This window comes from Staurois parvus, unplaced genomic scaffold, assembly GCF_062004578.1.
Source record: "Staurois parvus isolate SC_StPar_1 unplaced genomic scaffold, SC_StPar_1.0 ptg002140l, whole genome shotgun sequence".
NCBI classification, from domain to species: domain Eukaryota; kingdom Metazoa; phylum Chordata; class Amphibia; order Anura; family Ranidae; genus Staurois; species Staurois parvus.
The window spans coordinates 2,422,234-2,435,720 of NW_028319936.1; the positions used below are offsets into that span (position 1 = coordinate 2,422,234).

General features: G+C 43.7%; 1 protein-coding gene across 1 annotated transcript in view; it reads left to right on the forward strand.

Moving 5' to 3' along the window:
* Nucleotides 1-13,487, forward strand: part of CLIC4 (CLIC family member 4) — a 104,316-nt gene that overhangs the window by 76,033 nt on the left and 14,796 nt on the right. Inside the window, exons 2-4 of the mRNA XM_089665173.1 lie at nucleotides 836-945; nucleotides 11,475-11,600; nucleotides 11,812-11,918. Coding sequence (XP_089521299.1) covers nucleotides 836-945; nucleotides 11,475-11,600; nucleotides 11,812-11,918 — 343 coding nt within the window. The remainder of the gene's footprint in view (nucleotides 1-835; nucleotides 946-11,474; nucleotides 11,601-11,811; nucleotides 11,919-13,487) is intronic.

The following is a 13,487-nucleotide window of genomic DNA, read 5'->3' on the forward strand; positions in this document are numbered from 1 at the left end:
ATGAGAAAAAACACATCAATGCAGTGCATGCCATCTATGTAAATATTGCAAAATATACAGCCTCATGCTACATAACTAAGCTCCATTTCTTGCTGAATAAACACATTTATTGTATCTTAAATAGAAAAATATATCTTAGATTTTTTTTTTTTTTTACTCCAAAAGCATTTTTATTAAAATTTTATAAAAATAAAAAAATCCTTATTAAATTCAAAAGTGTGTGGGGGTTTTTTTTTTTTTTTTTTTAAATCGATTTTTATCTACCCTGTTGAAAACGTAGCAATGGTCTGGGATAAATTAAATCCCATCTATGAGCAATGTAACCCAACGCACACACTCGTTAAAACCCCCTTTTTACTCACCTGTCTGCTGTCATGTGACCCTTGTCAGCCCCTCTTCTGTGAGTTGACTGGTGGTTTAGTGCTAATGCCTGATGCGGACTGGCTCCTTTATTGGTGACATCACACCTCTGCAGTCTTCTGGAACTTCTGTGAACCCTGCTGATGCACACCCAGATAGTGAAGTAGGTACCTGAAGGATCCCTTCACCTTCGCAGTCCAGAAGAGAGATTACTTGGGATGCATAGTGTTATGTGACTGTGGTTATAGGTAAGTAAAAGGTGCTTTTAGAAACTAACGTGACAATTGGAGGGGGAAATTGGTTCTCTGAGATGGTCTTAAAAGATGCACAAGTATGTGAATGGCACCAGAGTTATGTATTCCATGAGAAAACAAGTCTCCTTTTACTGAAGCATTATTTTTTGTCTTTCTGTGTGCATTGACATTATTAATTCAGTTTGGATACTGCAATGATGACACAGATTTTTTCTTTTTAGGCTGGCAGTGATGGGGAGAGCATTGGAAACTGCCCATTCTCCCAGAGACTTTTTATGATCTTGTGGCTGAAGGGAGTGGTGTTCAATGTCACAACTGTTGACTTAAAGAGGTAAGAGAAGGTAAAATTCAAAGTTTTAAAGTGCTGACAGGATCTTGTGCTGATGCTTTGTTGTAGTGATTTTAGGTTAATGGTTTTTTTTTTTTTAATAAATTGTTGGCTTTTTAGTCAACTGAAAATTGATGGTGGCCGGTGTGGTATGGTTAAGTGAAAGGACAAAGCGCTTCTTGTGATAAGTTATTGCTCCTTCAATTTTCCTCATAGATATAAGAATTAGGAAGTAACCATTAGTTTTGGCAAATATAGCCTTTTAGGCCAGTCAGATGTCTGTTGTATTTTGCCTATATTAATGCGTTTCATGCTTGTCCTCAAATCCAGCCTTCATTTTATGTATCCATGCCGGTTCACACTGGAGATGCACACGAACTGGCTCCGCGGTACTGTGTGATCCAGTTTTCAGCCCATTTTTTTTTTTATTAAATCGCACCAAAAGTAGTGCATGCATTGCTTTTAAAAGCACACTGTAACTGGATCACATGGTACTGTCTGATCCAGTGCAGGCCAAGACACTGTTTGCAATCTGTTTTGGGGTGTCTTTAGGAATACTTTGACACCCGAAGCAGATTGCACACTCAGTGCATTTTAAAGGTGGTACAGGAAATGCAAACAGAATGTGGGTTTCCCACACAGTGTTCTGGTGTGAACTGGCCCTTATGGTTGTCTACCACATTCTTGAAGCACATGTGCATTTCTAACCTCCAGAACTTGCACTATTCTTAAAATTTGAGGACAGGTTTAGAAACCGTGGATTACTGAAAACATAGGACAACTAGTGCAGGAAAAACTGACAACAACGAAAAGTTGTTTTTAACACCAAGAACCTCCTGTCAACAATATGCTATTTTGTGTGTACTGTATGTACGTTAATTTCCACACTTACTATGAAAAACAGCATTAACTTCTACATAAGAGTTGATCTGTGTTTTAAAAAAAATAAAAGCTAAATATAGCCAAGTAAAAACAGGGAAGCTTGACAAGTGTTCAACTGAATATTCATTGGAACAGAGAGCGTATTAATACAGTTCATACAGATCTATAATAAATGCATCTGTTAGAGACCACTCACACATAAGCACTTGTTTTCTCCAACTCTCCACACAAGGGTTTCTGGGAAATTCTTACTGGTATTAAGTAATATATTCAGAGTGACATTTAGGGCCACACAATTCTGGGACTACCAGTGCTCTTTATTATTTTTATGCATGGCCTGCAATTTCATGTACTCTCCAAAAACAAGCGTCTCTAGTATTTTAAGGCTTACGGATTTTTTTTCTGGTTTTCCTCTGGCCATGACTGATCATTTTTATTTTATTTTTTTTTTTTTTATAAAAGACTGTACACTTCGAATGAAAAGTAGAGTTTATTCCATTTGACTAATCTGGAGAATGTTCAGGTTTTTAAGGGCATAGTATAGCTAGTCAGATGGATAAGATACTCCTGGTGCGGTTATTTTGGGAGTTTTAGGCACCACTTTTGACAATTGACCTCCAGAAGATTTCCCCCCCTTCATGACCAGGCCATTTTTTGCGATACGGTGCTGCCTTACAGCAGACGCAGTGCACTGGGGGCAGGCGTGCGCTCCCCTGTTGCGGAAATGGAAAATCATGTTTTATATGCACATGATTTTGCAGAGGACGTTCGTCCTGTAGCAGTAAATCTGACATAGGGTGGATGAAAGTGGTTAAAGTTAGCCCTTTTAAATTGAGCCCAGTAGTCTTGAAGTTATGGTGTTTGGTATACAGTGATATCAACCTCCAGCATGCCAGCAGTGTGGTAGGGATGCTCTGCAAAAACCATGGTCATAAAAGTACCCAGTGTTTAAATGTTTGTTAAATAAAGCTTGTGTATACGTAATGAAAAAGATATAAAAGATCAGTGAATAAACTTGTAAACTAAAAAATAAATGATTAAAGCCATTATAGTTCCTCTTAAGTTGATTCTAATGCTTCTTTAGGGGAATTCTGTAGCTTGTATTCTGCCTAAAACCATTACTGAATCATATCGAAAATATATGCAGAAAAAGCACATGATTTTCAGTTTTGCTTGGGTATTTCCCATACCAGCACACATTCACTCCTGAAAATTCTGGATATTTTAATCATGAAACCTTGCTTAGAATTTGCATCCACCAATCACAAAGCATAACCCGATGTTTTAGAGAACAGAGAAAATAAAATTTTTTTGTTGGTCTCGTGACCCTAGCAGTCATACTATATGTGGTAATGCTTCAGACCTCTTGGAACATAGGTGGCTACACTTCCTCATCAGAATGCTTTACCAATAGCAGGAAAAGCTGTTTCTTGAACCAATAAGTTTCCTCCCCTTCAAATTTGTCAAGATGCAGTGCTCTGGGTGGGCACAGGCTCAACATGATCTCAAAGCACCATGGGGAAAGACCATGTCTAGCCTGACCAAGCCATTTTTTGCTGTTTGGCGCTGCATTATTTCAACTGGTAATAGCACGGTTATGCAAAAATGGGCCAAAATGAAATCTGTCCTTTTTTTCACACAAATAGAGCTTTCTTTTGGTGATATTTGATCACCAATGGGATTTTTAATTGTTGTGATATAAATTAAAAAATAAATGAAAATGTTGGGGGGAAAAAGTTATATTCTATTTTATTCTAAAAAAAAATATCCAATAAACTAAACTTTTGTCATAAATTTAAGCTAAAATATGTTCTGCTGCATGTATTTGGGGAAAAAAAAAAATCCCAATAAGTATATATTGTTTTGTGTGAAAGTTATAGCATGTACAAACTGTGGTATAGATGCTGGAATTTATGCAGCTTTTGCATTCTGACTGCCTATCACATGCCTTGAGATACTAAACTGCCAGGGCAGTACAAACACCCCCCCCCAAATGACCCCTTTCCGGAAAGTAGACATCTTAAGCTATCTGCTGAGAGGCATTTTGAGTCCATGGAAGATTTTTCCTTTTTTCCACAAGTTTTTGATGTCAAATTTTGTTTGTTTTTTACACAAAGTTTTCACTTAAATGATATATTGCTCACACATGCCATGGGTGTATGTGGAATTGCACCCCAAAATATAATCTGCTGCTTCTCCTAAGTATGGGGACGCCACCTGGTGAGATTGTTGGGGAGCCTAGCCGCATACAGGATCCCGAAATCCAATGACCCCTTTGAAAGCCTAAAGGTGTGTAATTTCCTCCTTTCACTTCCTTGCTACCTATCAACGTTTCGGAGGCTCTGAAACGCCAGGATAACAGCCTTCTTTTTTCTTTTCTTTTTTTCTTTTTCGTGTTTATTAAAAGAAGTTAGATAGTAATAGTACTTTATTTTCCGCTGCTTTCTTCCTTTTTATTGGTTAGTTCAGCTGAGAACACTGTTGACCAAAGTGGGAACTGCTTGCTACAAGCACAAGTGTACACTTAAGTGGAATGGAATGCGGGTTATGAGTGTATCAGGGGCAGAGACAAACACTCTGGCATTCAAGTGATTTCCTGCAGTTGTTCTCAGTGAAGCTGTGAATTTTAATTGCAAAAAATCCCCTACTATGACTTTTGGGATCAACTTCTTGCATTAATGATTAGAGCATTTCTAAACCGTTCTACATAGTAAGCCTGTTCAGTTACAGTTGGATAGGCCGCACAAAACATTAAATTTGGTTTCTGCAATTCAGCTAGTATTAGAAGAATCCTTTTTCCTACTAATAGTCTGTAAGGAAGGGAAACGAAAGTAAAGGTGTTTCCCCTATTCAGTTTCTTTTATTTCCACCCTCTGCTTAATGTGTAATTCAAGACTTTTTTGCTTTAGATTTGGATAAAGTGGAAGTAGCTATCTGAGTCTACAGTGAGGAGATTTCCTTGCACGTTTCCTGATTACTGGTGCAACCTGGACAGCAAATGAGGGAAGATCTGAACAACAGGGACATGTGCAGCAATGCAAAACCTTTAAGGGGAAATTTGTTCAAGTGGGAGTAAACTCCCTTTTGTTTTGTACCTACAAGTAAGCTTATAATAAGACTTGCCTGTAGGTACAATAAATTTATCCTAAACTGGCTGATTGGTTAGCGCTTCCGCCTTGCAGTTATAGGGTCGTTGGTTTGAATCCAAACCATGGCACCACCTGACTGGAGTTTTCATGTACTTCCTGCGCCTGTGTGGAGTGTGGGAGGAAACCAGAGTACCCAGAGAAAACCTAAAGACATGCTGGTAGGTTAACGTCTTCGCGCCAGCCTCAAGCACGCAGATGTGCGGCCTCCCGGTGTCTGGGCCTTTATGCCGAGTGGCCGCACATTTGCATGTAATTAAGAAAACCATATGCGCTGAGAGCGCATGCCCTGTGTGCTCCCAGAACACATCCGGTACTCACAGAAAGGTCCCGATCTCCTCTTTCGATCAGGACCTTTCCCGATCATGTGACGGCAAATCACGGCGGTCACATGACCTTTAAACCCCGCCCTGCCTCCCGGCTTCGGAAACCCTGAAACTATAGGTCAGTGCCGGTTTTTAAATGTAATTACTGGCTTTTTCCTGGGTCCTCTTCCAGGACTGCTTTACAATGAGAGATAGGCTCCTCCCAGGAAATGGTCAATCCACTTTTTCCTATAAGTAGCCTCTCTCCTTGGGGAACCCTCAGTATTCGTGTTTCCTCCAGCCAGGAACAAGCCCTGGACACTACTCACTGGCTGTCTGGCGGGGTACAGAGGCTTCCTGGCTGGGGCCCCCCTTCCTCCTCTTTTCAGCAAGGCAGGGGCCTTGTAGGGTGGCCTTGGGAGAGACAGTGCACTCTGAGGGTCCTGCAGGGCTCTCCAGGGGGGTAGAGCCTGCTCCGCCGACCTGTTCGGAAGGACCGCTACTCTTTGGGGCAAAAGCCTACCTCCCACTGTAGGATGACATCTCCATAGGGGAATGAGGAGGCGCATGCAGGTGACGACACGTCCGCGTCATTTCCTGGACCCGCGTGCGTCACTTCCGGCGCTCGAACAAGAAGCGGAGCACTGCCATCTTGGATATGGGCGGTGGGCCACAACTTTGCCCATGCCGCGGCCGCTCCATCCACTAGGGGCCGTGAGAGGAGGTCAGCATACCTGGACCCAAGGGAGGGGGCGGAGCCCCACCACCCTTTAAAGACAGCTGCACTGAGGGCGGGATTTGGCCAGAATGGAGGCAGATCTGTCAGAGCTGGGGGAGGCCAGCAGCAAGTTAAGAGCCTGTTGGCTGCCACGCAAGCCCCCCTCTGACCATGATGTTCTTCCCGGCCTGGGGTTTTGGGGAGGGGGGGTACGGGGGTCCTTCGTCCCACTTCTCTTCTCTCCTCCCTCTCCTTTCTCCAGCACCTCAGGGCTTTCAGGTGCCAGTGGGTTCACATTAGGGAAGTCCCCTGGGGCCTTCGGCTTACAGGATGTCTACACTTTTGTGTCTCCCTGTCCTTAGACTGGCCCACAGGAGGAGGATAGAGTGGGAAGAGAAACTCTGCAAGACAAAGAAAAAATGCTCTACCTGCAAAAAGAAGCTCGCTAGCACTTGGAGAAAACCGCTGTGCCAAGAGTGCATTGATAAACTGATCGAGTTGGGATTCCTCTTCAAAGATTTTCTACAAAATATGACGCAGGAGAGGTCTAAAACTTTAGGAAACAGATGCAGGAACCAGCCCCGGATGAGCCTCAACCCTGCATTTCAGACATTTCCCTGACTGATAAGAAAAGGAAACCGGACCCGGGCGCCGTCGCGGTTCGAGTAGAGGAACCTTCTGGCAGTTCCGATTCAGAGGAAGGTGAGATGGAAGACCAGGATCACAGATTGCAAATGTTCCTTTTTCCAGTAGAAGATACAGAAGGCCTCTTGAAGGTAATCTACAATACTCTGGATTTAAAAGAGGAACAACCGGATCTCTCTCTGCATGACCAGCTATGTGCAGGACTACAAAAGAGAAGTGGCCGCACGTTTCTGGTCCACTCCACCCTATGGTCTACCATAAAAAAGGGAATGGGAAGAGCCGGAAAGGAAAGCTTTATTTCCTAAACACCTTTTAAAAGGCGATTTCCGTTTTTAAGGAGGAAGATACGTCCATGTGGGAATCCTGCCCGAAACCTGATGCCCCCCTTTTTTGAAGTTCTCGAAATCCACAGATCTGTCCTTCGAAGATGGAGGTTCCTTAAAGGACCCAAAGGACCGCAAGGCAAATGCATTTCTCAAAAGAACATGGGAAGCATCTGCAGTTATCTTTTAAACCGGCAATCACAACAACCTGTATTTCCAGAACCCTAGATGTATGGCTGGGGCAGCTCCGTTCTCACCTTGAACAAGGTACGCCGGCCGAGGAAATCCTTAAATCACTACCCGTCTTAGAAAAAGCAGTGGCCTTTGTCGCAGACGTATCGGCTGAAACCATCAAATATACAGCAAGATTGACTGCGCTCATAAACTCAGCCTGAAGAGCCATCTGGTTAAAATCCTGGCAGGGGGACGTCTCCTCCAAATCCAGGCTCTGTGGCCTGCCCTTTGAGGGAAAACTCCTCTTTGGGCCAAATAACTTCGATCCTAGAGAGGTCAGTCTACAAAAGGAAGGGATTTCCAGTTCCCAGCGGGCAAACTGGAAGGAAATGTTTTTGTCCTAACAGGCAGCACGCAACGAGGGAGGCCAGATTTCAGGGACAGAGGAAGGGCTGGGGCTCAAAGAGGAAGGGAGAAGGGATGCTTCCTCTTCAACCCCAACCAGGACAAGGCAAAAACTCAGTCCAAGTGACTGACGGAGCCAGGTGGGAGGAAGACTGGGACACTTCCACATGTAATGGCTGCAGACTACCCAGAATGTATTCATCTTAGACACAATTCAAAATGGCTACAGGATAGAATTTTCACAACTCCCCCCTCATAGGTTCTTCGTGACTCCACTGACAAGGGAGGTGGGGAAGGCAGAAGCACTTGTGAACCTCCTGGAAGAAATGCTCCAACAGAACGTGGCCAGTCAGTTGAAGGAGGAAGAGATGGGAAGAGGATTCTACTCCTATTTTATTTCAAGGAAGACGCCTGGGAAATACAGAAGAACGCATACCTTCACATCCCGATAAGAGAGGAGTCGAGCAAGTTTCGAAGGTTTGCGCTAAAGGGCAAGAACAGAACTATCTTGTTCCAATTCAATGCACTCCCTTTTGGTCCATCTTCAGTGCCAAGGATATTTACAAAAATCCTAGCGGAACCTCTGCAAGCCTTGAGGCTAGAAGGGATAAAATCATCCCCTACCTGGATGAATTACTCTTGTTCGCGGACACGGAAAGAGCTCTGAAATGCCACATGGTGCATACAATATACTTCTTGGGAAACCTAGGGTGGCAAATAAATATGGAGCATTCGCTGTTAGTCCCTTCAAACAGAATCACATATTTGGGATATATTCTGGATTCCACAAACACCTGCTTATATCTGACTCCAGAAAAAGCACACAAACTGCAAGTAGACTCAAGGAGCTGGGGGACGGCAACTTGCACAATCAGAAACTCCATGAAGCTCGTCGGCCACATGACAGCAGCCATACTGGGGTTACAATGGGCACAACTACACTCCAGAACGATTCAGAATCGCGTCCTCTCCCTCTAGGATGGCAGCCAAGTATCTTTAGATTCTAGCATTCAGTGACTCTCTCACTTTGTGCGTGAGGCGGAGTGGTGGGGAAACGTCCACACGCTGGAAGCCGGGAGCAAATGGAAACAATCCAACCCAACAAAAATCACCACCGACTAAGGTTTTTGGGGGTGGGGCGCACACATTGAATGTTTGTTTGTCAGACCCAAGGCAAGTGGGACCCGGAAACCGCTAAAAGATCATCAAACTTCAGGGAATTACTGGCAATTTTCAGAGCACTTACGACCTTCCAGGAGAAAATAGAAGGAAAAGAGATTCAGATCCTGTTCAAGTATACGACGGCCGTCATGTTGTCGAACAGGCAAGGAGGCACGAGGTCCCCAAAATGAATGGGACTGAGCTGGGCAGAAAGAAGCCTGAAATCCATCCCGGCGCTCCACCTGAAAGGAGACCTAAATTTGCTTGCGGGCCAGCTGAGCTGAGAGAAAATCAATCGGTCAGAATGGTGCCTCAGCCGCACAGCGTTTGCCCAAATCTCCAGCAGATGGGGCACTCCCTCCATAGACCTCTTCGCCAGCAGAAGGAACGCAAAACTAAGAAAATACTTCTGCCTTCAAAGGGACCCCCAGAGTGTGGGGACAGACGCACTGGCCCAACCATGGGAGGGGGACCTCCTTTACGCTTTTCCACCATTCAGACTACTACCAAGAGTGGTACAGAAGAGTCGTCTCAGGCCAGAATCATCCTGATCACTCCATTCTGGCCCAAAAGGTCATGGTTCTTTTTCCTGAAAAAACTGAGCCTAACGGACATGTGGACAATACCACCCACGTATGACCTACTAGCAGTGGTACACCCACACCCGGAAAAGCTGTCATTGACAGCATGGCTTCTGAGCGGAGCAGGCTAGCCAATAAAGGTTTACCAGAGGTGAGTAGTCACCACCATCTTGGATGGGTGGAAAAAGTCTACAAATGCCATTTACGACAAAATATGGAGAAAAGTTTCCTTCTGTAGGAATAAGTTGTCGGAAGCTCCTATCCTAAATACAGTACTCGAATTTCTTCAAGCCGGGGCAGACAAGAACTTGACCGCCAATACACTCAGTGCAAGTAGCTGCTCTGTCTTAACTTCCTAGAGCTGAAACTAGCAGAGGATCCGCTGGTGATCAAATTCCTGAGGGCCATCTCCAGATGCAGAGCCCCATGCATGCCAAAATACCCCCTCTGGGATCTTGGCACAGTCTTAAAAAGTTTCCAACAGAAACCCTTTAAACCCTTGGGGGAATGCTCTCAGGCAATTTGACCCTCAAGACCACCCTTTTTGATAGCCCTAGTCTCTGCCCGCAGAGTCAGCGAACTGCAGGCTCTGTCAGTAATAGAGCCTTACTACACAATCCTGTTGGATAGGGTTATCCTCCATATGGACCCAGCATTCCTGCCAAAGGGCGCATCGCACTTCCATAGATCACAAGAAATCGCAATACCATCCTTCTGTGGGAACCTGAGCAACGCTGAAGAAAGAGGCTACAACAAAATTGATGGAAGAAGATGCCTAATCGCATACATAGAGCACATTAAAGCATGCAGATGCTCATCCAGCCTCTGTCTTATTCTAAGGAAAGGATACAACGCCTCTAAAGGCGCCATCGCAAGATGGATATGGGAAGCCATCTCAAAAGGGTACAAAACCGCATCACTAACACCATCACCTGGCATGCAAGCGCACTCGACTAGGGCCACCACAGCTATCTGGGCAGATAGCTGGTGCCTACCCGGACAGATCTGCAGGGCCGCAACATGGTCCAACTTCAGCACCTTCTCCAGGCACTACCGGTTGGTCCTGCAAGCGGCATCCCTGCCCTAACGTACGTATTCCTATTCAATTCTCTCATTGTGAAGCTGTCCTGGAAGATGACCCAGGAAAATGCAGTTATTTACCTGTTAACTGTATTTCCAGGAATCTTCCAGGACAGCGTAGCTCCCTTCCAATTACTGGATAGCTATATACGCTGGCATTCCGTCTTTCAATGAACTGGACAAACCTTGTTCCTACTGTTATCTTTTATGCTTTATTTTCGGTTATATTCCTGTACTGAGGGTCCCCTACGGAGAGAGGCTACTGATGGGCTTCTCCCAGGAAACACTTTTTTCCTACCTTTTGTGAAGCTGTCCTGGAAAAACTGTTAACAGGTAAATAACTGGGTTTTTTTTTTTCCTTCACTAAAGCTCAGAGAATCAGCTGTCACTTCCCCACAGCTAAAAGATAGTTTTTTCTTTTAGTTTATTTCCCCAAGTTGCAAAAAACAGTTTCTTTTATCTCGGGAAACAAACTAAACGGAAACAAAGTATCCTTTAGCTCCAGGGAAAGTGACAGCTAATTCTGTGAGGTATAGTGAAGAGAAAAAAAAGCCAGAAATTGCATTTAAAAATCAGCACCGACACACAACACAGCCATCCAGAGCAGTGTGATTGCAGTGGAGCACAGACACCGCCCCCTAATAAAATACACCCTGCACACAGTTAACCCTTTGATCGCCCCTTCCTGCCCAGTGCCATTAGTACAGTGCCAGTGCTTTTTTTTCTCCCCACACTGTATTGGTGGCACTGGGGATGTCAGTGCCACCAAGTCAGTTCCCAGTGTCAGAATGCCCGCCGCAGTCCCGCTATAAGTCACTGATTGCCAGCATTACTAGTAAAAATTAAAAAAAAAATTCCAGTGTGTATATACTGCCATTTGTAAATGCTGTAACTTTCACGTAAACCAATTTACAAGTATTGGGATTTTTTTGGGGGGAAAAAAAGACGTAAATTTAATTTGGGTGCAGCTTTGCATGACTGCGCAATTGTCCGTTAAAGTAACGCAGCACCGTCATGCAAAAAATGGCCTGGTCAGGAAGGGGGATGGGGGGGGGGGGTAAATCCTCAGGAGGGCAAGTGGTTAAAGGTAACCTATTTTTTGATTTTGTCAGAAAACCAGCGGACCTCCAAAACCTTGCCCCAGGGACACATCCTCCCTTTATAACCTACAACCATGAAGTGAAGACTGATGTAAACAAGATAGAGGAGTTTCTGGAAGACGTGCTATGCCCTCCCAAGTAAGTGAATTAATTTCTCTAGTACTGTTAAGACCTGTGTATGAAATACTTAAACTTGCAATATAAAATCCATTTATTTTTTTTTACCTGTTTTTTTTTCTCCTAAACGTAGTAGCAAATAGTTTGTTCCATAGCAGCCAATGTTTCAAATTCAGAAAAGCCAAACAATAAGCCTATGTAAAATGTGCAAACTTTTTTTTTCTTTTTCTAGATACCGTAAGTTAGCAGCTAAGCACCCAGAATCCAACACTGCTGGCATGGACATATTTGCTAAGTTTTCAGCATATATCAAGAATTCCAAACCAGACGCCAATGAAGGTAACTGCTCAACTGCTTTGCGTTAACTAGGATATATTTCAGTGAGGGCTCTGTTTTTTGTGGTACAAGTTGCATTAGCAAAAGGCCGTGGACTACAGAGGCAGCTTTATGCACTGTATTTAGAGTGATGATGCCTAGCTGAGGTCACAGAGTACACTTGTTTCTGTAGTATAGTGAGTAGATTCACATAATTCTGCATATGTTTGCTTACATTATTCTGCTAGAGAAAAGAGTTTCTAGTCCAGGCTTACTGTTGACTGCGAAGTGTTTGTCACTGACAGCATTGGATAGTGATCAGAAAGAAGGTCACAAGAGCAAATAGTGTATGTGAGGTTTCTTCAGAGGGGCTTTATTGTGAAGATTTAAAACTTAAAAGGTATTGCTCCATATAGTTTGATCATTAGGCCTCTCCTGCACACTGGAATTCAAATACAGGCCTCCAGTTGTGTTTTGGAGCTAATTTCTAAATGCACCTGGAAACATGTAAATCCTTTGCTGCGTCTGAATGCACACCTAGACATTCAGTAGCGCTAGTGCAATCACTAGCTACGTTTTACGTATTGAATAGAAATTTCTTCCAGGGATTCTTTAGCCTGTTTTTAACACGTTTTACACTTTGATGTTCCTGGATTTAGCTGCATTACCTAAGTTTTATATACCTACCAGGTTACTCCTCCACAGTGGCTCATGTGCATGGGCCTTATACTGCCACCACTGTAACCATTAAAACAGCACTGTTTGAATACCAACTCACAACTATGAGTCGTTTTTATTCTCCAAAGTTTATCATATGGCTTAAAAAATCTGATCACTTTTGTGTATGTGCAAAGTGCTGACAGTAACAAAGTTCAATAAAAAAAGTTAAATATATGTAGAAAAATAAGTTGGTAAAGAAATTTAATTGTAAAATATAATACACAGAGACTGTTAAGGTTTGTATACACTCATGAAAGCCAATTTAGCTGCACATATAAGATATTCCTAAACAGAGGTAGAAGAATAGTTTTTCATCCAAATGGATGAGCTGTATTCGTTTTAACCACTTGCCTACCGGGCACTTATACCTCCTTCTTTACCAGGCCAACTTTCAGCTTTCAGCGCTGTCGCACTTTGACAATTGCCCGGTCATGCAAGATTGTACCCATATGAAATTTTTATCATTTTTTTTCTCACAAATAGAGCTTTCTTTTGGTGGTATTTAATCACCGCTGCGCACTTTACTTTTTGCGCTATAAACAAAAAAATTTGAAAAATTTTATAATAGAAAAACTTTTTTTTTCTCAAACAGGTAATTTTTCTCCTTCACTGATGTGCGTTGATGAGGCAGCATTGATGGGCACTAATAGGCTGCACTGATAGGCGGCACTGATGGGCAAGGATAGGCAGCACTAATGAGGCTTTGCTGGGCACTGACTGGCGCACCTGCTGGGCACTGACTGGCAGCACAGGTGGGTGGCACTGGTGGGCACAGGTGGCTGAGCACATGTGGGTGGCACTGCTGGGCACAGGAAGGTGCACTGCTGGGCACAGGAGGGCGGAACTGGTGGGTGGCACTGCTGGGCACCGATC